The sequence below is a fragment of the Mugil cephalus genome, chromosome 21, assembly GCF_022458985.1.
Source record: "Mugil cephalus isolate CIBA_MC_2020 chromosome 21, CIBA_Mcephalus_1.1, whole genome shotgun sequence".
In the NCBI taxonomy this organism is placed as follows: Eukaryota; Metazoa; Chordata; class Actinopteri; order Mugiliformes; family Mugilidae; genus Mugil; species Mugil cephalus.
Window position 1 is genome coordinate 1847463 of NC_061790.1, and position 24188 is coordinate 1871650.

The window sequence follows — 24188 nt, forward strand, 5'->3', positions numbered from 1 at the left end:
TCACTGTCTTTTTGTTCTTCTCCTCCTCCTCCTTTTTCTTTTTAATCTTCATCCTCTCCTCCTCCACATCATCTTCTTCTGATCCTCTTCTCCTCTTCCTCATTTTTCTTCTTCATCTTCTCCTCCTTCTTGTCATCAGCTGATCATCACCTTCCTCCTCCTCCTCCTCCTTCTTCTTCTGTTCTGTTTCCAGTAGACGTGACGTTCCTCTGCTCTGATTGATATATATCTGATTACATCATTTGACTCCGTCTCCATGGTAACAGTTGACTGTTTTAATTCCTCTCATTCATCTTAAAGTCTGAAGTCAGACTCTGGTCCGGTTTTATTGACCTCGTCCTTCTTGTAGCTTTCAGGAGATTAACTGTCGTCTTCTTCTTCTTCTTCTTCTTCTTGTGTCGTTGACAGTGAAGAACAAGATCTTGTATCGAACCACCGCCTGTGTCATGATGCAGAAGACGGTTCGGATGTGGCTCTGCAGGAAGAAGCACAAACCTCGGTGGGTCCTCTCTTTATTTCTTTTCTTTTCTTCTCTGTCCTCCCTCTCATCCCAGCTTCTCTCGTTCATTACTTCTCCTCCTATACCTCTTCTTCACCGTCATCAACTGCCCCGCGTCGCCGTGGAGACGGTCTCCCTGGCGACAGCTGCATCTCCGCTTGTTATCACCTCTGACATTGTGACGATAAACATCAGTAACCCCGCTGAGAGGGAGGAGGAGGAGAAGAAACCAAGAAGAAGAAGAGGAAATAAACAGAAGATTTTATTTATTTTATTTACAAAAATTAAAAACAAAGACTATTCATCCTCAGATGACCAGACGTCCCTCTATCTGTAGCACTCATCCGTCCCTTGGCGTAAGACATGGTCCTGTCCCCACAGCTGCAGAAAACAGCTGTGGCCTTGTGGAGTTTTATTCTGGCTCTAACGTTGTATTTCCACGTGATCTCAGTGTCCAAATGTGTCTTCCCTTGTGCTTTGCCTCTTCTTGTCAGGTACATCTCTAGTTTTGCCTCATTGATTAAACAGAAGAAGTAGAAGAAGAAGTTAATTTATGTTTTATTTCCTTGGTGGTGTCGTTTCAAGTTTGAACAAGAGCAGGAAATGTTCAATGAAGACGAGACGATGAGAAACAAACACAGCTTTTAAAATGAAATGATTCTCAGGGACAAAGAAAGAAACTACAAGAGTTTGAACCAATATCGTCCTCCTCTCCTCTTCCTCCTCTTTCCTCTTCCTCTCCCCTTCCTCTCCCCTTCCTCTCTCCTCCTCCTCCTCCTCCTCCTCCCCTGGTGACCTCCTCTGTCTGGTGGTTTCAGTATCGATGGGCTGGTGAAGGTGAGTCACCTGAAGAAGAGAATGGCCAAATTCACGGAGGTGGTGGCCGGGCTGAAGGAGGGAAAGAAGGAGATGAGCAAACAGGTCCAGGATCTGGAGGCTTCCATCAACGCCCTGGTGCTCAAGATCAAGGTATTTATCATCTTCATCTTCATCATCATCTGTTTAGTTACAGAAATAGAAGCAGGAGCGATGCCTCCTCTCAGGAAGTGATGGACGTGGTTTTATTTTTAAAATATTCGACGATGAGCTTTGGTCTGGGTTTATCTCTGGGATCAGTAAAAGTTCTGACCTCAGGTTCTTGGTTGTTTCTCCTGGAGACGAGTCTGAGAATGGTCTCCGTGACAACAGATGCTCATGAGTATCCTCCGGAGACTCCAGCTTTTGTTTGCTATGCATTTTTAATTTCTCCAAGGTATTTGGGATCAGTAGGAGCTAAGAAGAATAGAAACTGACCATCATCTTTAAACAGGAAGAGGTTTTTGGAAAAAATAAGATGTCCTCATATGTGGATGTTTCTTTGTGGATATGGGGATTATTTCACTATATGTTAAATTAAAGTCACCACTGTGTAAGAACATGTAACACGTGGCTGAGCAGAGGTTAATCCATCTGATTGTGTTTTTTTTTTATTTTTTTTTTTGCAGACCACCAACATGACCCGGCTGGAGATCGACCACGAGTACAAGGCCCTGGTGACGCGGTCGGAGAAGGTGCTGACCGCCATGCAGAACAAGAAGAAGGAGGAGGAGGAGCGCGAGAGGCTGCGACGCATCCAGGAGGAGATGGAGAAGGAGAAGAAGAGGAGGGAGGAGGAGGAGCAGCGCCGCAAACAGGAGGCGGAGGACAGGCGGCTGTAAGTGGACGGTTTCAAAAGCAAACTCCAGACGTAGCTTTTCAGTTTTATCTAATTTATCTAATTTTGATTTGTTTTAATAGTTCACATTTTGTATTCTGTTATTAGCACAATTAAAAAAAAAACACTTTCTCTCTTGTTTGCCTTTTAGCATTTTTATCATTTTTCATCTTTTTTTTCCGCTTTCTGCTCATGTTTTATTCCATTTCTACTGGTTTGTAGTTTTTTTTTCTTGCTGTTGGTGCTTTTATCCGTCCTCTGGTGTTTCCTCACTTACGAGTGTTTCCACTGTTCTTGCTCCTGTTTAACTAATGTTCTCTTTTTAATGAAAGTTATTGGGAGTGCGTCACAGATATTAAGTTGTGTGTCTGGATGTGCGGATGCTCTATATTTTTTCTAGGAAAAGATTTATTCAGATCACGTCTGACTGGTTGAAACTGAAGCTGCTGCTTTGGACCAACACGCTGGTTCGTTAAGGTCCATAATGAGACAGCTGACACAAAAAAAGATTTATTTTTATAGGAGCTATAAAACGTTACGAGGCCAGGTTCTGTCTTTTTTACGTTCTCCATATTCAGCTGACGCTGGTTCTAAGAGTGAGGTTTTGTTTCGAGTTCATCGTTACAGGAGTGAAGATGCCAAGAGTTATGAGACAACTACGGGAGGATATAATAATAATATATTTGTCCCACCCCGGGTCAGCTGGCAGCTTTTTGATTAAGGCAGGAAAAACTTTGGTCTCATTGTGATTCTGTCTAGAAACACGAAAGGTTAAATGAAGGATTTGGAAAAGAACCGAAGACACAAAATGATGAAAACAATGTGTGAAGTGTCTGTGATATATGTAGGTTGGTGTTTCTGGTGGAAGTAGCTCCATTTAAAGCTGCGTTTACATACATAGACATTATCTCGTCGTCCATCTCTTTATAGCTGACAGTTTGTAGTGGACGCTCTTCTTCTAGCTGGGTTTGCTATTGAAATAGGATGTGACACCAGTTGCCATGCCAACCCCTGGGACCGTGAGAGTCGTAAAAACTATTTAAAAAAAAAAGTTCCTGGTATAATCCAACATTTCCTGGAAACTGGTGGATGTAGAGCAGAGAGTAGTATTAATTCAACGAAAACATGAGTCTGGAGGAAGTGTGGGCGGGGCACCAATATCATGGCTCCGCCCTCGGATCCATCAGACTGGCTTCAAAGTTCAAGATGTATAGCATCAGAGAAAATAGCATCAGTTTAACCAATGAGAGGAAGTGGAGACGTGTTTAGTCCATATTTATTTACGGTCTATGTAGAGACGTGTTTAGTCCATATTTATATACAGTCTATGTAGGAGACGTGTTTAGTCCATATTTATATACAGTCTATGGAGGAGACTTGTTTAGTCCATATTTATATACGGTCTATGGAGGAGACGTGTTTAGTCCATATTTATATACGGTCTATGAGGAGACAGAGTTAGTCCATATTTATATACGGTCTATGGAGGAGACGCAGTGTCCATATTTATATACGGTCTATGGAGGGGACGCAGTGTCCATATTTATATACGGTCTATGGAGGAGACGTGTTTAGTCCATATTAAACAGTCTATTTTGGAGACGTGTTATCATTTATCGTCTATGGAGAGACAGTTTTAGTCCATTTTATCGTCCATGGGGAGAGTGTTAGCTATTAATCACTGACGTGTTGTCTTCAGGTGAACGTTTGTGAACCAGTGTGAACCCAATAAAAACCTACCTTCCCACCAGAAGTCAGTTTAGAGGTGAAGAACCGAATGAAGCGTCCTCAAGAGAACTCAAACCGGACCGGTAGCTTTTGTTTTGTCCGTGTAGGATGTTAATTCTCAGCCTCCTCGTCTCAGTGACAGCTGAGGATCTGAATCTATCACCTGCTGCATACGACTCCACGGAAAAAATTTCATTTCCTGCCCAGATTGTGTCGGTATTCTTCACTCCGGAGTTCAGGACAAACCCCCCTCACCCCCCGTCCTCCTCCTCTACTCCCAGTGAGTCTTTTAGGAGGACTGATGGGGGCCATTGTGTTCGTCACAAACCACTAGTCTCTGATGTAAGACATTAGAGACGACAGCCCAAATTTTATGACCCACTTTCCCTTCAGTTTATTCTCCTCCTCTGGTGGGTTATGAAATCAGAATCAGATGAAGGTCAGAAGAGGAGTTGCAGCACCTGGTGTTGTAGCTTTCACCTCTCATCACCATCCATCCATCCATCCAGAGAGACTTTAATCCACACATCACCTATCAGGACGTATAAAAGCCTTAAGTGTCTCTGTTAAAACTCAGGACGACTGCATTGACGTCATTGAAGTAGTTGGTTCAACTCTTCCAGCTCCGTTCACGTTGAAACTGACAGAGAAGGAGGAGCCGGTTATAAACAGGTTAAAGGAGCCGTGATCCTGGATGTTCACAGGAGTTTATAAAGTTAAAGACTGGAGTCATTTACCACTGACTCCACCACCTGTAGCATCTGATGGATGGATGGATGGATGGATGGATGGATGGTGACGGACGGACGGATGGATGGATGGATGGATGGATGGATGGATGGATGGATGGATGGATGGATGGATGGATGGATGGATTGTGATGGATGGATTGTGATGGATAGATGGATGGGTGGGTGGGTGGATGGATGGATCTGATGGATCTGATGGATGGGTGGGTGGATGGATGGATGGATGGATGGATGGATGGATGGATGGATGGATGGATGGATGGATGGATGGATGGATGGACGGATGGTGAAGGCTTGTTACCAGTATCTGCTGTGACAGTAACAAGAAGTAAACATTTAACCTGTCGTCTGACTATAATCCATGAAATGATGCACTGACAGGAAACAGGTTGACATTTAAAATGTTAAAACTGAAGCTCAACTGTGACACATCAAAGGAAACTGTGTTTGACAGTTTCCTCAAACGTCTTTTCTACTTTTCTCTTTGCATCAAGCGCCATCTGTTGTTCCTCTTCCTTTAATTCTACGTTTGTCTCGTTTCCTTTATACCCGTCTCTCTGTGTCTCTCTGTCTCTTTGTCTCTGTCTCTGTGTCTGTTGCCTCCTTCATCATGTCCTCCTATTGTTCCTTTCCCCAGGAAAGCAGAGATGGAGGTGAAGAGGAAGCAAGAAGAGGAGGAGAGGAAGAGGATGGAGGAAGAGGAGAGGAGGATTCAGGTGAGTGTCTTCACCAAGGTCCTCTGTTGGTCCCCTGTTTGTCCCCTGTTGGTCCCCTGTTGGTCCCCTGTTTGTCCCCTGTTGGTCCTCTGTTAGTCCTCTGTTAGTCCTCTGTTTGTCTCTGAGCTCTGCTGCCTCTTAATGTCTAATTCTAACCGGATGTGACATAACGGGGTGGATGGATGGGTCAGTAGAGCACACAATACCTTTATAATCTTTCTCGTAGCTTCACTGTTTTTGAAAATATCACTGAAATGCTCATTCATACATGGAAACAGCAAGATCTAAGAGTGTGTCTGGAGTTAGGGTTAATGTCTCAGTGAACTTAAATTTAAGGAGTTTAAATCCAAAATGAGTACCGCACAATTCGACTAACGCCTTTTAAATCGTTGTGGAAAGATTCCAGGTGTCAAAAGTGCAGCGGGGAGAGAAAATCTGTCTTATCCTCTGTTACATCTTCTGCTAACAACACGTTTGAGTTTTATAAGACAAAAGCTTTCAAGGATGAGAACAAAGTCTGGTTCACATCTCCGCCTCCGCAAAGTGCACTGAACACAAGAATAATAAGAAGAAGAGGAACGGAGGGGAAATACATTGAGGAGGGAAAAAAGATGAAGCACATGAATAATTATGTTTCAAGTATGAAGAGACATGCATGAAGGTTCTCTGTCATCCAGGTCATGGTTTATCTGGTGGGCTGGATCAGAACCAGGACCAGCTAGTTGTTCACTTGGAGACATGATCCAGATTGAAGATGGAATTTATTTATTTTAAGACCTGAACTCTGGGAGAAAGACGGCGAGTAAAAACTGTTGTCCAGAGAATCAAGGTATGAAACGTTTTGAGGACGTTTTGTTAAGTCTGAGTTGTGAATTGATGGAAGATTATATCTGAGTATGTCTCAGACGCTAAGGACAACAGGCCCTGACATATAGTAACCGTTACCATATAAACAAGCTAAAGGGGGAAGCGGTTTGTCCGTGTGAAAAGCTCCACTCCAGCTAAATGTCAAGAAAATAAGCAAAATACATACGTCTGCTCCAAGGCAACGCTAGAATGGGCTAAAGCCACAGTGATAGCTAGCTAGCTAGCACAGAGCTAGCAAAATGCTCCTACATGCAAAGATGTATATCAAAGTTATGGCTACTATGAGCAAATATTAATGATATTAGAGCCTAACTAACATTAGTTAACTTAATGTTAGCTAGCTAGTTCACGTTAGCTAGCTAGCTTTAGCTGTTGCGTTGGGTCTCAATGCTGGGAGCTCTCTAACGTTATGTTTTATCAGTTTACATCAGCTACTGTGTTGAGACTCTGTCGGTGTTAAGAAGCTTCACGTTAGCAACAGGAGCGATAGTGAAGTGATATTTCCCTGAAGCAGATGAAGAAATCATCCAACATTAGAGGCTCCAGAGGTTTTATGCCAAAACGTGCGCGATATCAGTTTTAGATCCATATAATTCATGCGATAATATTGATGTTTATGAGCCCCTGCTTTCCATCAGCCATCCAGAGTTAATCGGCTCAGCGTGAAGAGGCTGCAATTAGTTCACATGTCTCTGAACAGAGCTGTAAAAAAACAACAGAAAAAAAACAGCATTTAATCATCAGAGATAAACGACTGCGACAGAAACATCAGGAGATCGAAGAGGATCTGTGTGAGTGGAGAAATGATAAAATGTTTCATCTCAGAAAAAAATGGACCCAAGGACCAATGGAAATAGATGAACGACTTGAAATTACATATAAATATATATACACACCATTAAAATTATTAATATCCATTCATTAGGAGTCGTAAAAGTGAATCAAAACATCAGCGGATTTTCACGTAACCCCAAAGAGTTGAGAACATGAACCCAGTCAACACATGAAAATGGTAAAAAGGCACATAAAATATACAAATGTGTATTTATGCATCTTTTTTTATTATTATTTTAAGTTTTTAAAATGAAAATAAATAAAATTCGCTTAATCTAAAACATCACAAAATCACCTGGTAAAAGATATTATAAAAATGAATTTGTTAAAAAGTTCCTCTTAAAGGAGAAAATCCAAAATGTTAAATGCCTGTAAATAAACAAATAAAGATTCATTTTTAAGACATAATTTCTTTATTTATTCGTTACAGCAGCTCCTGCTCTAAGTGTCTCAGTGTTCAGAACAAAGACTAATGTAGACGACAAGAACATTAGAATAAGTAGGACATTATAATGAGAATACAAACATCAGCGTAAACATATCTATAAAAATATGTAGAACTATAAGTGGACGCGTGTTCCTGGTTGTTGCTCTATAATAACATTCAATGTGTTGCTCAGCAGGAAATTAATGCACATGATGAGTTCAGAGTCCAATAATATATAAAGAAATATGAAAGAAAGTAAACATGAGTTATTGCACAATATCAGTAATAATATGAGTTATATCTAAAATGAATTTAAATAGAATTGGTTCCTTGACGTTCCTCAACACTTTAATGTTATCATCATTAAAACACATGTGTGGATCACGTTAAAGTCACGTTCACGTGTGCAGCTGCATAAATTAACCCGTCACCTCCACATATTCTTCGGTCTTCGTGTAAAGGGAATCTGGACGTTTACGTGATTTACGGACGCTCGCGGTCGTGTGGTCGACAGATAGCAGGTTTAACGCTTCGCTGGGTTTTATGTTCCTGCACATCTGTTGCCATGGCGGCTGCTCGCTCCGGGTCCTGGAGCATGTGCAGGGTTTTAACGGCGAGCGGCTGCTGTTCACATCAAAGCTGGTGGCCGGGAGCCCGGAGCACCCGGCCGGGGGGGGGGGGGGGGGCAACCAACCAACCAACCAACCAACCAACCTCCAGCTCCGAGGCGTTGAGCTTCACCGCACGTTCACTGACCTCTGCATATTCATGACTCTGCAGCGCCGACGGGCTCAGTGTTAAAGGGAAGGACAGACGCCAACCACATGGTGGAGTTCAGAGCTTCATTGGTCTCTGTGGTAAAACCTCCTGGTTTAGACCGAACTCATTTAGTTCAGGGGCCACATTCAGTCCAGTCTGATCCGGAGGGGCCGGACCAGAAACACATTAACCTGTGAATAATGACAGATGTTTCCTTATGGTGCAAAGAAGAACACGTTATGAAAAGGTTTCCATTTCATGAACAACCAGACATTTCTACAGAAAAATAAGTTTGTGTTTAGTTCTAGGTCTCATATTTGTGTAACGTCCACAACTCTCACTAAAACTGTGTGAAACTGACGAACAGCAGCTACTTTTATTGGAAATATTTCAGTTAACCTCTTATCATTTCAGCCTTTTTGCAAAAAAAAAACAATAACTCCTGTTTAAGACGTAGCCAAAGTAACTGAATCCTGTTGATGAACATGTTGGAGCTCATTCATCGTCTTTGTCTCTTTGTAAAGACAAGACTCTGAAGTTTCTATCACAAAAGTCAGAATCTCTCTGAGTGGTTTAGTTCTGGAGGAATCAAAGATATAACACAGTTAAAAAAGAAGAAGAAGTTGTTGGGTTCAGCTGAATAAATGTGTTGGTTGAATCTTATAATGACTTTTATCAATGAAACCAGAAGAAAATGATGTATTGCATCATGCAGCATTTACTCAAACACATTCATAGTGTCCAGAGCTCTGATTGGTTCATGAAGACGCTTCTGTCACATAAACCACCAGAGGAACGATGGAGGGTTAAATGTCTTCAGTGTAATTTTTGCACTTAGTCCCAAAGATAAACGGAGAAAACAATCAAACTAAAATATTACACTTTGTTTGTTCAAGAAAATGAGGCAATGTTACAAATCTGTGAGTTGCAGACGTTTGTAAAACCTTTTATACAACAATTAAAGAGCAACTAAAAGTTTCTGGTAATTTTTTAACAAACAAGCAAATAAGAAGAATCTTCAGCAAAGATCAGTGGTAAAAAAAACAAAAACACACAAATAAGTATTTATGCACATCACTTTGTTAACAAAAAAAATGAAGTGTAACGTAGGGAAACAGTGTGACATTCAGGATTTTTATTATTTAAAAGTGGAAAATGAAACTTCACATTGTTTGGATCCAAACTTTAATCTGAGAGTTAATAGTTTTGTGTAAGATGCAGTTTTTGTCTGAGATCCTTAAATCAGTAACCAGGTATAATGTCACATATATAAACTAATGTCAGACGGCGGAAAAGATAAAAATAAAGCATAAAAATGTTAATTGGTTTGCCTGAAACTGCTCAGATGAGGTTTTATTTAAAGTTGTTTGACCTTTTAAGTTGAGAACATTAAAGTAAAGCAGAAAAAATGTTCAAAGGAAGTTGCTGTAATGAAGTGAAAAAGCTTCGGGTTTGTCCTGAGTCGGTCAAGGAGACGTCGGACTTACTGGAGTGTTTTTTTTTTATTTTCATAAAGAAAGGTGAAAGCTGAGGTATTAATCATCCGAGCTTCACTCCACCCTTCACTCAACGTCCATCGCTCCTCCTCCAGTAACCACAGCGACGAGAGACGGGACGAGACGAGACTGTTTTTAATCGTCTTTCTGGGCCCAACAACAGTTTGAAGGTTAAAACTCGGGAAAGGCTGTTTTATGGTTGGTGTTGTGGTACTTGTTCATGTTCAGCTTCATTTCAGTTTTTAGTTTTCGGTAACAATACAAATTGTCTCGAGACGCTTTACAAAAGCCGTCCTGAAACCTCCAGAGCCGCCACTTCATGCCACTTCGCTGGTCTCAGGTTTTCTCCAGCGCGTCTTTTATTACGAGGCTGCAGCCCCGTTATTACTGGATCGAATAATTATTGATCAGCCTGTCGAGTGCCTTCTAGAGTAATCAAATCCAAAGTGTCTGCTTCAGTCCAATCAGAAAGCTGCAGCCCACCACCGTGTTATTATGAGCACACAGGTGTATACTTATCTCTGATTCTTGGTGCCAACATTCATTTGTGAGCTTCAGTGATTCCTCTGAAACAAACACGTTGTTTTGATCCATTATTTGATTGAAGCACAAAAACAAACAGTATCTGTCACAGAGGAAGAAAAATGACACTCTGTGAAGAAGTTGGAGAAGATCCATAAGAAGATACGTAATCCATAAATTCATACCATCTTAGAAGATTAAAATAATATGACATCCTTCAAACTAAAGCTCATGTTGTCATTGGTTCCAAAGGATTGTGGTATATCGTCGTCTTCTAGTTCACGTCTTTCATGTGTCTTTGATTTTGTCCAGCTCAACACACATGAAACTAGAAAACACAATATTCCACACAGAACTTTTTGGACCTTTATTTAATGAACCTGAGAGCTTCGCCGTCTGTGGTGGATCTAGCAGACGTTTGGTTCCAGCAGATGGTAAACTCCGAAGTCCTCCAACGCTTCGCCACATGAACATATGTCGGCTGAGGCGAGAGAGCCAGGTGTTCAGAGTAGAAGAAGAGGTCCTGGAGGCGTCCGGGCATGAAAGCATGTGTCTGCGTTTGTGTTCAGGCGGAGATGGAGCTGCAGCTGGAGGCTGAGCGGGAGCAGGAGGCAGCTCGACAGGCCGTCCTGGAGCAGGAGAGGAGGGACCGCGAGCTGGCGATGAGGATCGCCCAGAGCGAGTCTGAGCTCATCCCAGAGGAGGCGCTGAACGACGGCCTGCGCAGGTAACCAGCCACGGCAGCACCAACACAGGGTTAAAGAGTTGAGAGTCTTGTAGACAGAGCGACAGTCTTAACATTTTCAAGCTTAAACAGGTCTGAAACACACTTGCAGCTCTACAGAGCAGAAACATGCACCTCTACAACTCTACAGATTAGAAATAAGCAGCTCTATAGTTTAGAAACATGCAGCTCTTCAGATTAGAAACATGCAGCTCTATAGATTAGAAACAAGCAGCTCTATAGATTAGAAACATGTAGCTCTATAGATTAGAAACATGCAGCTCTACATCTTAGAAACATGCAGCTCTATAGTTTAGAAACAAGCAGCTCTATAGATTAGAAACATGTAGCTCTATAGATTAGAAACATGCAGCTCTACAGATTAGAAACATGCAGCTCTATAGATTAGAAACATGCAGCTCTATAGTTTAGAAACATGCAGCTCTATAGTTTAGAAACACGCAGCTCTACAGTTTAGAAACACACAGCTCTACAGATTAGAAACATGCAGCTCTATAGTTTAGAAACATGCAGCTCTACAGTTTAGAAACATGTAACTCTACAGATTAGAAACATGCAGCTCTATAGTTTAGAAACAGGCACCTCTACAGCTTAGAAACATGCAGCTCTACAGTTTAGAAACACGCAGCTCTACAGATTAGAAACATGCAGTGCTACAGATTAGAAACATGCAGCTCTATAGACCAGAAACACGCAACTCTATAGTTTAGAAACATGCAGTTTTCTACTTTAGTTTAATAAATTCCAGTTTATTAAACAGTGGAAATTTGAGTTAGAACTTTAATTAATTTAATCGTTCTCTACATGTGTCTCTGAGACAAACTGAATCAGAAACAATCATATTTTCTTTCAGTTTCAAACCTCACTTCTTACTTTGTGACAGATCCTGAGTTTCCCAGATTTATGCTGCATTTTATTTGAATACATTTTTAGACTGATTTAAAGTTTGCATTGTTTGGAAGCGTCAACAAAGCAAAGCCACTGAAGTCGTTGAATAATGCAAAGTGTTTTCAGAAGATTTCTTTCAGCCGTCGTGGAGCTTGATGAAAGGAATTAATCTGTTTGTAGCTGACCCTGAATGTCTGACTTGAATGTGAAGTAAAACATAATGACGGATGATTCCCCCTGGTAAGAAGTTCTGGTTCTGTGTTTTGTGGACTCGGGGTCCAGACACGTTCCGTCTTTGGCTCCGTTCACTGTAACGGAGGAAACTTCATCTCTGTTTGCTCCAGTGTTTAATCACTTTCTATCTATTCTTTTTGTTTCTTCCTCCCAGTAACGGCTCCTCAGTTCCATCGTCCCCAGAGAGAGCAGCGTAAGAACCCGGACATTTAAGCCTTGATTTAATTCCCAATCCCCCCTTTGACCTTTCAGACCGTAACAAACCCCTGCATGCTGTAACGATCTTCCAGCTCCGCTCTAACAAGCAGACGCTGATTCCACTAACAGGCAGCACCAGTGTCACTTTTATTCATCCATTTATTTATTCATGACCTCACTTTTTAATAGAATTTATGACCAAAGCACGAGTTTTTAATTGTCACCCACCAAAAAAAACGTGATCTGGGTTCGTATTTATCAAACACCTGAGGATTACACTTCAGCAGCACAATTAAGACTCAACTTAGGAGTTAACAGTCAATAATGAGACACATTTAGTAAAGCACTCCCCTTTAAATGGAGCCAAGAGTCAGAGGAAGCTGTAAAACTCCAGTTAATGATCAATAAAACACAACTTTAGGACAGTGTGACCAGAAGCTAATGGCGGCGAATGGTTAGCATGAACATTAAATCATTTAACCAGCACATCAATATTTATTCCTGTCACCTAGATTTACAGATACACACATTTAAAGGACCTTAAGATCAAACATAGTATAAAGAGATCATTTCAATCAATTACCTAATATTATTTAAAGTTTAGCAAGTTTACAGAGATTACAGAGAAAGAAAGAGATTATTATGTATTACTTAATATTGATATTGATAATAATAATAACTTTATATAAAGTTATATGTTGAATAATAATAAAATACAAATTTATTTTAAAATATTAAAATAAAAGCAAAGAAATAACAGTAGTAGAAAATATAATCAGTGTCGTGCAGTTACATATTTCGGCCACAGTGGCCGCTGTTCAGCAGAAGTCTCAAAGTCTGAATAAAAACCTTCAAATTTTCTGTCGTGTCAAATTCTGCAAAAACTTAAATGTTTGTTTTACTGAAACTTAATCAAATTTCTCAAAAAATAAATAAATAAACCAAATATTTCAATGACACGATAAGAAAATAACACAATAAATCTGTATTTTAGCAAAAGACAAAAACAAAGCACATGCATTTATATGTCCAGCTACAGAAACGCGCTGGTCTGGTCTAAACATACGAGACGAGTCAAATCCTAAACACATAGTTTTATTTTTCCAAGTTGAAGTTTAGCTGAAGGAGTTTATCTTTTAGAAGTTTGATAAATTCGAGCCGTGTCCTCTGATCAGAGTCTGGAAGGAGAATCAGTCCTCGATGAGCCGTGGGTGGGGGGGTGGGGTTTAGAGGATGGCCTTCCCACTCCTCTGATTGGTTTGTTATATTGTGCACTGCTGCTCCGTCTTCTAATCCTCTAATCCTCTGTTTACAGCGCTCCTGCATCCACAAAGCTCAAGAGCTTGACCATGTAGGTTTCCTCTCACACCAACACCAACACGTCTGCGTCAGGACACGGATAGTTTCAGAGTAGAGGTTTCCATCAGGAAAAAACAACAAACTAATTGTTGCCTTAATCCGACTTTAACTGGACAACTTCAGTGCATGTAAACGCGTTACTCCGACTAAAATCTGAGTTCTCCTCATCTGATTAAGATGCTCAGATAATGAGATAGGAAATAGTCTTTCCCCGACATGTTTACACTTTAGTTGGACTTTAACTGTATGGGACAAGATAACCTCTTTCCTGCAGTTACATATTTTGGCCACAGTGGCCGCTGTTCCGCAGAAGTCTCAAGGTCTGAATAAAAACCTTCAAATTTTCTCCATCACGTCAAATTCAGAAAAAAATTAAATGTCTGCTTTATTGAAACTTAATCAAATGCCTCAGACCCCGTTCACAGAAGAAGAAGGTAAACAGAGCCGGTAGAAGAACCACCTGAGGGATAGCGCCATCTATCTGCACCAGGAGTAGCACAAACATTACTTAGGAGTTTAAAAAAGCTAAACTATTCCCCATCTGATTGTTTGAAATGAGCGACTCCAGTTATATGACGTAATAGATCAACCAGAAAGGGGTCTGTATTAACCCGCTGAATAGACACATATCGCCCCCTAGTGTGGAGGAGGAGGACATGTTCCCGGCAGTTATTACATTTTCTCCGTTGCATGTAAACTGAGACATGGATGCATTTAGAAAGTCTGATTTAGAGCAGAGCTACATTAAGCTTGTGCATGTAAACGCACTGAGTGAAGCTCTCAGTGTTGTCGGCTCGGTTTCCTTCACACTCCTCTGTTAGCGTAGCCGCGAAGCAGCTCGCCCACGGAGTCACTCTAGATGCTTCATGTCGTGAGTCAGACGTAGTGGAGGTCATGTCGAGGACGCTCTGAGAGGATCATTGAGGCGCTTCACTCGTCCACAGCCTCCTCCTCTTAATATCTGTTTGGTTTTTCATCCCACTCTCAGATCACAAACAGGCTGAATATCAAAGCAGAACAAACTACAGATGTATCTGAGGTTAGGACTCAGATCTCCCATTAACCTACAGGAAGTTAAATGTTTTAAGGCGGATCAGTCGGAAATGTTTGGAAGAGCCAACAATTTTCATGCAGCCGTAGATATTTAAGATCCTTTAGCAACTTCAAATTCTGACATAAAAACACAAAAACCTCATTCAGTTCAAAAGATTCAAATGTGCACATCACCTTTTCATTTATTCCCTTTTTAACTCTTATTTTTTTTCTTTCTTCTAACGTAACACGTTGTTCAGTATTATTTAAAACTGCACATCCAGCCGCAGTGCAAACTAACTGTTGTTGAACTGGACCGGGTGCTTTTTTTAGGGAGGAAATGGCCAAGGAAATGACTGAACTTCTGGCTCGGTGGGTAAAAAAAAAAAACCTCCGTCCGTCCGCCCGTCCGATGCAAATCTGAGCAAAATCAGTCAATTTCAATCTATGACAAAAAACAGTCAAATTGAATTCTGTGATTGTTAATGATCGAATCCATGCATTTTGATTCACACAGTTAATTCCCTTCTAGAGAAGCCGATAACTACGGAAGCCCTAAGCGGCCATGCTTTCACATATTATTATTTCTCTCTTTTTTTTTAATACGAGTTAATTTCCTCTGTTTTCTCGAGATCTCGATATAATTAATTTGAGAGGGTCCCGTCGTGCTGACTGATGGAACCTAAATGTAGTGGAATAATGTAATAGGTCTAATGTACGGGGAGACGTTGGTTTTGTGCTTTAATGTTTTTATGATTATGATAAATAACTTGAGATCTTGAGAAAACAGAGGAAATGAACTTGTCATCATAAGGAAAGGGAGGAAGTAATGTGTGTGAAGACGTGGCCCTTCAGGGCTTCCGTAGATAAATGTTCACCGCCTCTGATTTATCCTCTGATGCGTCCTCACGTTCTGCCTCGTCGATCTTTGCAGGAACAAGTACCTGCTTCTGTTTTGTTCTTTGAGTCTTTGAGATAAAACTGAATTGTAGTTTATTCCGAATTGTTTTTCTAACAACATCACTGACAAACTCCGTCCTCCACAATGATCATGCAGGTGAATCAACACCTTTCTGACGCTGATTCAGTTCAAGTGAGAAAAAACCTTTAAGAATCTGCATAAATGAATGTTACCTCCAGTAAACTCAGAAGCAGCTGATGCAGATTTGAAGTGAGAATCCTCAGAGTCAGAGTCTGTCCAACCAGCGAACAGAGCGTCTGATCTGTCCCTCTGTGCTGATTGGTTCTGAGCTGGTAACATGTTTCATGGGCGCCATGTTGGATCCATCTAACCAATATTCACCCATAGAGAAGTGGCAATAACAGAGAATAAAGTTGGATTAAATGTTAAAATATACCACAATATAGCTAGCATGCTAATGCTATAATGATAACACTAAATAACAGTGAGACTAGTTTCATTCTGAGTAATTTGAACCTTTTAACGGTGATGGATGAACACAGAGACTGAGGAGAAGGTAAACACAGCTCCATGACTGATGAGGTGATTGGGCTACAAAGCATTTTACAGCTCATTTAAGATATTTAAAGGAAGTAGACGCTGGGATATTTAAGTGAGGACCTTTTACATATTAATGACATTTATAGGAACGTTAATGGTGGAAATAAGACATTTATTTCAACCCATAGGGTTAAAACTGTAGAATCTAACCTCTGATGTAGCAAACATGGCGCCATGATTTGACCAGACTCTCTCTAACATATGGCTCTGGATCCAGGTGACCTCTGACCTTTCAGAGAGCTAAGCAGGTAAAAGTGAACTTCCCGTTCTCATCAGATTACTGGTTCCCGTTAGAGCCGCTGTGAATGAGTGACGTCGGCTGCCGGTCTGAGGCTAATTGGCTCAGGACGCCTCCGACGTACAGGAAGTTGGAGGCAAGTCGCCAAGTCACTGTGAGACTCTGAACGGGCCAATCGGATTAGAGGACTGCCTCCAACTTCTCCGCATTCTAAAAAAAGCCCCAAATCCCGGTCACGGGTTAACGAGGTTCGTCAGCGGTGGCGTGAGGAGCGAAGCGAGCGCCACCACAGCTGGAGACGAGCTCCAACGCTGCATCTGTCAAAGCAGTCGTTTCTGATTTAACGCCGTCCCACCAGAGGCTCCCTGGCCTCCTGGAGACTGAAGCAGCATGCAGCGTAACCTCCCTCCATACATCCCGACTGTCTCCTGCTCTAACGCCTCCTCTAATGCTTCTCCTCCCTTTCACCTCCCTGTCTGAATGAACCTGTAGCTGCAGAGAACCAGCGTCACATCGTTCACTGGGTGGAGTTTACTGGACAGAGCTTGGACACACAAACACAAACACACACACTGATGTTAACAACTTAGTGCTGTTATATAACACGGTTTACTCCTGATCCTCAAATAAATTAAAGCACAAGTCCAGAACTAAACTATGAACCAGGTAGAGCTGGTGATTAATGGATTTATTAAGGTTTTACTTGTCAGATCTGATCCATTAAGAATCTTTGCCACTTCATTAGATACCGGCTTTGAATCCAGACTGTTCAGCGTTAGTTTGTGTTTTCATGTGTTTTTATTGAGTAGAACTATTGAACCGAGACGTGTTCCTATTATTTTGACAGTTCTTGACCATCCTCCACAGTGAATCATTATAATTATTACTTTATTATTTATTATTGATACAGACAAACAGACATAAACATGTCACATAAAAAGACAGGACAAAAATAAATAATACACAGGATCCTTTCAGAATTCAGGAAATCTAAATTTAAAACTACGTGATGCTTCTGAATAATCATGTTTTCCAGCAAATTTTAGCTTTGCAGTACGTTTATATTTATAAAGAGTCTCTATCTGGGCTGGTTCTTGTCTGGCTTTTAGTGGAAACATTCTGAAAATGTCTAATCAATTAAATATTTTGCGAACTTTCTGCAGTACCTCCGCGGACCCTCCAGGGGCCACGAACCCCCTGTTGGAGACCTGTGGTTTAAAGGAGTAAATTTAATGCAGATATTTAAAGGCTTTAGTGTTGGTGCAGAAGCTTGTACCATAGGGACAATTGAAAAAAATGAATCTACATCTGGTCTTCATTAATGATGACTCAACAATTTTACATTTAAGTTGTTGTTTAGTTGCAGGAATTCTATAAAAGTTCTGAAGATTTGTTTCTGAGGAATCAGAGTATTAAATCAGTCTTCATTCATCACTGAATCGCCTCCTTTCTGAACATTAGATCAGGATTTAGATCAGGATGCATCTAGTGGTGTACCTAATGAAGTGGCCAGGAGCTGTGGTCGTATTGGTCCATTGGAGCTGAAATCAAAACCAAAGTTTTATGCAGGAGAATGTTCTCATGGATCATATCTGGTCTGTGAAGTATTTATTCTTTACTCATGAATAAATAACGTTAGGTTTGATTAAAGGTTTAGTGGCTCCTCTCTGATCCAGTGAAACTCTTTAGTAAACTCCATCTGAACTCAAGTGAATAATGACTCTGAACCCTCAGACCTCCTCCTGCCGCCGGCGTCCCTCCGTCCTCTCGTCCCTCCGTCCCTCCGTCTCTCCGCCGTGGTTCAGTGTCGTTGACTTCCTGTGTCTCCTTCCTCTGTTTCCTCCACTCAGAGGTCCTCAGGTCCAGGCCTCCAAGGCGGCCGCTGGCGCCAAGAAGTACGAGCTGAGCAAGTGGAAGTACGCCGAGCTCCGGGACGCCATCAATACCTCATGTGGTGAGTGTCGCGCTTTAATTGGTCCCCGGGGTCTAATGCAGCGATACATTTACTTCTGTTTTCTTTGGCAGATGTCTGTAAAGATATAAAATATATCTCTGACTGTTTCTCAGATCTGTTGGTTCAGTCAATCACACATCAGCTCTTCACCTTTTTAATGAGTTTTACAATTTAGACGCTATTACAGTCTATGATTCAAGCTAATGCTGCTAATCTCCATGTTCATCTGCCACTCAGTGGCCGTAACCATGGAGACGTCACATGTTCATCCCCTCTGTATCTAATGTTTTGAGTTTGTTTTATAGTGTCATGCACATTGTTGTGTCCATCCTACCAGAACATATAGAGAATATATTCAAACGATTCAAAGATACCGAGCAAAAAAAATAGAAGAAATCTTATGCAGCTCATTCAACAGCACAAAAGTATACGACAAATCTTCCAAAACATACAAAACAGTTGTATGTTGATGTGGGAAACAGTGTTTTCTTTCTCAATAAATCGGATTAAAACATACGTCTATTAGATTACGACTCCAAATGTTTCCCTTTGTTTAATGAACAAACAGACACTTCTGAAGAAAAAGTGTTGTTTCTGTTTAGTTCCAGGTCTCAGTGTTGTGTTATGTCCACAACCTTTTACTGAAGCTGTGTGAACCTGAGGATTAGCAGCGAATGATGAGCTCCTCCGGGGGGCAGCATTTTTTTTATTTGAGTCCAGTCTACTCGCTTTACGACCGATTCTCTCAGTGTGAACAAAGAACGAGCTCCACAACACAAACCAGCTTCATGAGTTGTCAAACAAAGAAACACAATTCGAGCATTCGTGGCGGTAACACATCAGAGCGCTGCAGCCTCCTTAACCTTTACACTGACATTTAAAAGGCCATCGAGGAGGAGTCACATGCAGCATTTTCCTCTTATACGATTTTAAAATGTACCAATAGAAAACGAGACGAGGACTGAGAGGATGTTTGTTCTCTTGTTGGTTTTACATAATCAGTCAGATTAACAGCAGATGTTGCCCTTTGCTAACAACCTGAGAGGACACACACCTGTCACTCAAAGCAGACACAGAGAAATGTCCCTGAACATAAGTGGTTTTACCAACTAGTTGACTCCGTCAACAACTTCCCCCGAGGTGATGGCTTAAACAGCACAAAACGTTTAGCTACTAGAGAGCTGCATATTCAGAGAGTTTTTGACGTTGACCTGGTTTTCTATATTCAGTAAACTCTCAGAAAAGACTCGTAACTTCTTTTGTTCAGGTTAAGAACGTAGATTTTCTTGTTGCAAAGAAGCGTTATTTTCACCACATATCTCTCACGAGTATAATCTGAATTCAGATCCTGCACAGAATCTGTTTGTTCCTGTTGAAGCTGAAAAACATTGTTCTTTATTTGTCGCAGATGTATAAACTGTGGGTTGTTCTTGAGAGTTTAGGAAACAGAGGGTTATTCAGGCACGTGTAGTTTACCAGTTGACCACTAGGTGTCACTGATCCCCGCACACTGAACCTTTAAGTTAAAATTTGTAGCTGTTTTAACCGTTGACAAAGGTTAAAATGTTAAATATGTTAAATATTTATATTTATTTTCTCTCATGGGAGGCTTCACGATAAAGTTCTTACATTTACTCCTGGTTGAGTGTGACTAGATGTAGATGGTTTTGAGTCTCCAGGATACGAAGGGTAAGTTTCCAATTTATCTGAGTCATTAGCTGCCATTCACCTTACGATATCTGGATTCTCTCATAGAAGAGAACATGCAGCACCCTCATTTTTTTTGGTTTTTGTTTAACCTGAGGACTCTGAGGCCTGTCCTCGTCCTCGTCCTCGTCCTCGTCCTTGTCTTCGTCCACGCTGCTGGAGCTCGTGGAGGACAAAGGAAGGTCGACGTCCACCGTTGAGTTTGAGTGTGAGGAGCTCGTAAACCTCCAGAAGTGAGGACGTGTTAGCCGCTAACCGGCCGCTGAGAGCAGCCGCTAGAATACTGATGTGATCACGTCTGCAGATTATGATGAGACGAGGAGGGAGGAGGCTGAGAAGAAATCAGTCTGCAGCAGAATCCTCTCAGTCTGAGGATGAAGAGTCCAGTGATTCAGATTTAGAACGCATTGATCCTGGAAGGAAACTGTGTGCGGAGGGTGAACAGTCTATTAGAGCTACAGCGAGGGGCAAATAAAGAACAACGTTTTTCAACTTTAGCTGACGGATTCTTTGCAGGATCTGAACTCAGCGAAGTCAAATACCAGAATAAAAACCTCAGACCGATGGACGAGGAGCACAGGTTACCATGGTAACCGCCACCTTCATCATCCACTAGTAACTAAAGATGTGAAGGACAGAAACATGGAGGAAAACTAGCATGAACCAAAGCTTTTTCTCCTTCTACGTCTGTCATCCTTCTCTATTTACCTTCTTCATTCTTCTTTTTACCTGCTCCTTTCTTCTTCAACTTCTCCTCCTCCTCCTGCTTCTGTCTCCTTGTCCTTCTCTTACTTTTCTTTTTGATCTTCTCCTGGTCCTGCTGTTCCTCTCTTCTTCTCCTTCTTCTCTCCGTCATCCTAGCCTTTATCTCCTCCTCCTCCTTCTTCCTCCACCGCTTCCTTCTTCTTCTCCTGTTCTTTTTCCAGCAGACATGACGATGTTTAGATTTGAACACGTATGTCTAATCACTCTATTCCGTCTCCATGGTAACAGCCATGGATGAGGTTGGAGACGTTACAGAAACTGTGTCAGTGGTTCGTAATCACACCTTCTTTTTCCTTCTTTTCATGTATTCATGTATTTATTTGTTGTGTGCAGACATCGAGCTGCTGGCCGCCTGCAGGGAGGAGTTCCACCGCCGGCTCAAAGTTTATCACGCCTGGAAGTCCAGGAACAAGAAGAGGAACACGGAGACAGAGCAGCGAGCGCCCAAATATGTCACCGACTACGGTACGACGACGAAATCTTATTTAATCTGACGTTGGTCTTTAGTTGAACGTAGACGTCACACCCATTTTTCTAATTAGTGGTGTGATTTTTACTCAAGATCACATGACTTTATGACACATTACTAAAGAAGTACAGTGTTTTTTTAGTTTAGTTTTATTTTTTTTTATTTCATTCATTGATTGAAACAAAATCAATATAAACACAAACGTTTGAACCAAATGTGAATGAAAAGGAGCAGAAAGAAGAAGAATCTGATATAATCTGCTCTTTTATCCCAGGAATCAATTCACAAAGTACTTTAAAAAAAACAACACAAAAAGCAGCAGATGAAATAAAATAGGTATTGACCAACAGTACCTGTTACGTTTCCACTTTAGTTCCTAAGACACAATTTAAACAAAACAAAAGAAATTAAATGTTTGTCGACCTTTCATCACTACACAATTGGTACGACAGTCAAACCAACATGATTTGTTATATTTCCTTAACATTCTTTGGTTTCTTTGTTCAGATTGTTTCATAAACTGGTTCCTTTCACAGAAAAACGTTGACTAAGTTTAGTCTTGAATCTTGTTTTTTTTTTAATCTCTTTCTCTTTTACTTCAAATCTTTTCTGAATGTTGCTCGGTAACGTTTCTTTTATGAGCTAGAGGACGACACTTTCACTCTTTCATCCTTTTACCTTTTCTCATTTTGTCGCCATATGTGAACACTCTACTCCTACACCGACCGACCGACCGATGATGATGATGATGATGATGATGAATGTCTGTTTTCATCCTCCTGTCTGTTCATTGTTGCCGCATCACTTCCTGTCGTCTGTGTAACCTGGCACGTTTACTTTCAGATCATGCGCCCCCCGTGAGAACAGCATGTAAGTGCTCCTCTGGTGTGTGACGCTACTAAAACCGCACAGCTCCGCCCTTCTATTAACCCTCCACCCCCCCTCACCCCCCCTCACCCAGTAACCTCTCAGAGCTAGTAGCTCCTGGTGCTAGCTGGGTTTTGCTGCTGGCCTCTGGTTTGTCGCTCACTGCTTTTATGTTCGATGGGAAGCTTCCTCGTTGTTGTTGGTGGTGATGGTGGAGGAGGAAGGTTTATTGGTTTCCCCGGCAACCTGCCGCCTCCATTTGAGTGTGCAGGAGATGATTTGAATGATTTCAGGCTTCACCGGTGTGTACGATTTAATAAGGAGCTGAGGCGTGACTCCGAGCTCCTCGGGCTGCTGTGATTGAAACTCCCACATGGGCGAATTCTCAAGGAAACAAAAAAGAAAAATAAACTAGGAGGCATTCAGGGCGAGTTATCCTGACTTGTGTTTGACGATGAGAAAGCATAACAGCGTAAAAAGTCTATGCACTTTTTATTATCGGAATTGTGTCAAAGTTTCCAAAAACTAAGCGTTTACTCCTTTCAGCCGACGTGGTGTAATTTGACTCCCATCCTCTCTCAGGAAGTTATTACACTATAACATGCAGTGAACCATAAATACTGAAAGGACCTTTTAAAGGATATTTTCTGACGTTTTTATAAAATTCAGAACAAGAAAAAAAAAAGAAAAATTCCCTGCAGATATTTGATATTTTGAGGCTTATGTGTTAAAGGCAGGAGCGTCACTAGGTTTTAGGGACAGGGGAGGTTTAGCCCCCAGGAGATGCACAGGATGTAAGCGAACGTAGCAACAAATAACAACAAACATAACATAGTAAATGATCAACATAGAGGCACGAATATAATATTAATGAGTGGAATGGTTTGGATAAGGACGCACAGAAGGGTTCACGCTACCTTAAACTATAAATGTGAGGGAAACGGATCTATGATTATATTTAGGTGATTATATATAATTATTTATTTAAACTCATATTCCAGCCATTTTATATTGAATTTGTCAGCCTAACGACACCAGTGGTTAACAGATTAATTAATTAATTAACCTCCTGAGACCCAGCGTCCTCATACGGGGACATTACGTTTTAGGTTTGTTGCAGCTTATTCTGCTTCATTTAGACCTGTTGTCCTCATAACGAAACACTTTCATCGGCCATGTACGGGTACCAAATTGTCAATATATTTAATCTTATTAACTTTTCTAGTTTGATATGACATTAAAATGTAACAAATTCACAAGTACTCATTTGAGGACGTTGGGATTTCATTGTTTCAAATTCTGCTTTTGCAATAAAATAATTTTGGTTCACATTTTGGACTTAAATTGTAAAATACAGTGAAATAATCCGTCCTGTTCAAAGATGATGCTTATTTTTTATTCTACTTCGGTCCTACTGATTACAAATACCTAAAGATCTCAATCTTATTTTAAAGAATATAATATGCATTTCAAATAAATGCTTTGTTCTCAGGAGGTTAATGAAGATTTTAGATACATAACTGTCCATTCAGCTTGTTATAACGTCTGCTGTTGTTGGGGAGATGTTACATTTTTAGTGGAGGCTGATGGTCGATTTATAAAATCTTTAAATTTGTCCAGAAGAACTGTCATCCCGGTGGATTTGGTGCCCATGTCAGTCAGCCCTCACCACACTCCTGTCTGAACCTGGTAGAAAATTGGTCGGGAGTCGCTCCATTGGAACCGGATTCTGCTGATTTCAGACCAATCAGAATCATTTGGGGGCGGGGCTTTACGTAGTGATGGACAGAAGAGTAACAGTAGTCATACACGTCATCAGTGCTAGTGGAGTTAGCTGCTTGAACAACGAAAACCATGAATATCCTCATCATTTTTATCAGTACTCCAGATACTTGGCACATGGGTTAGACCCTGTGATTA

At 41.1% G+C, this 24188-nt stretch overlaps 1 protein-coding gene across 8 annotated transcripts in view; it reads left to right on the forward strand.

The window, feature by feature from the left end:
- The window catches only part of myo6a (myosin VIa), a 100764-nt gene that overhangs the window by 68130 nt on the left and 8446 nt on the right, over positions 1–24188 (forward strand). The window contains exons 24-34 of one of the 8 annotated variants that reach the window (XM_047574533.1): positions 409–499; positions 1318–1468; positions 1984–2192; positions 5307–5385; positions 10860–11017; positions 12312–12350; positions 13671–13706; positions 15080–15118; positions 18357–18460; positions 21266–21397; positions 22245–22271. In XM_047574533.1, the coding sequence (XP_047430489.1) occupies positions 409–499; positions 1318–1468; positions 1984–2192; positions 5307–5385; positions 10860–11017; positions 12312–12350; positions 13671–13706; positions 15080–15118; positions 18357–18460; positions 21266–21397; positions 22245–22271 (1065 nt within the window). The remainder of the gene's footprint in view (positions 1–408; positions 500–1317; positions 1469–1983; positions 2193–5306; positions 5386–10859; positions 11018–12311; positions 12351–13670; positions 13707–15079; positions 15119–18356; positions 18461–21265; positions 21398–22244; positions 22272–24188) is intronic. The other 7 variants (XM_047574536.1, XM_047574535.1, XM_047574534.1 and 4 more) reach the window with 7 other exon arrangements.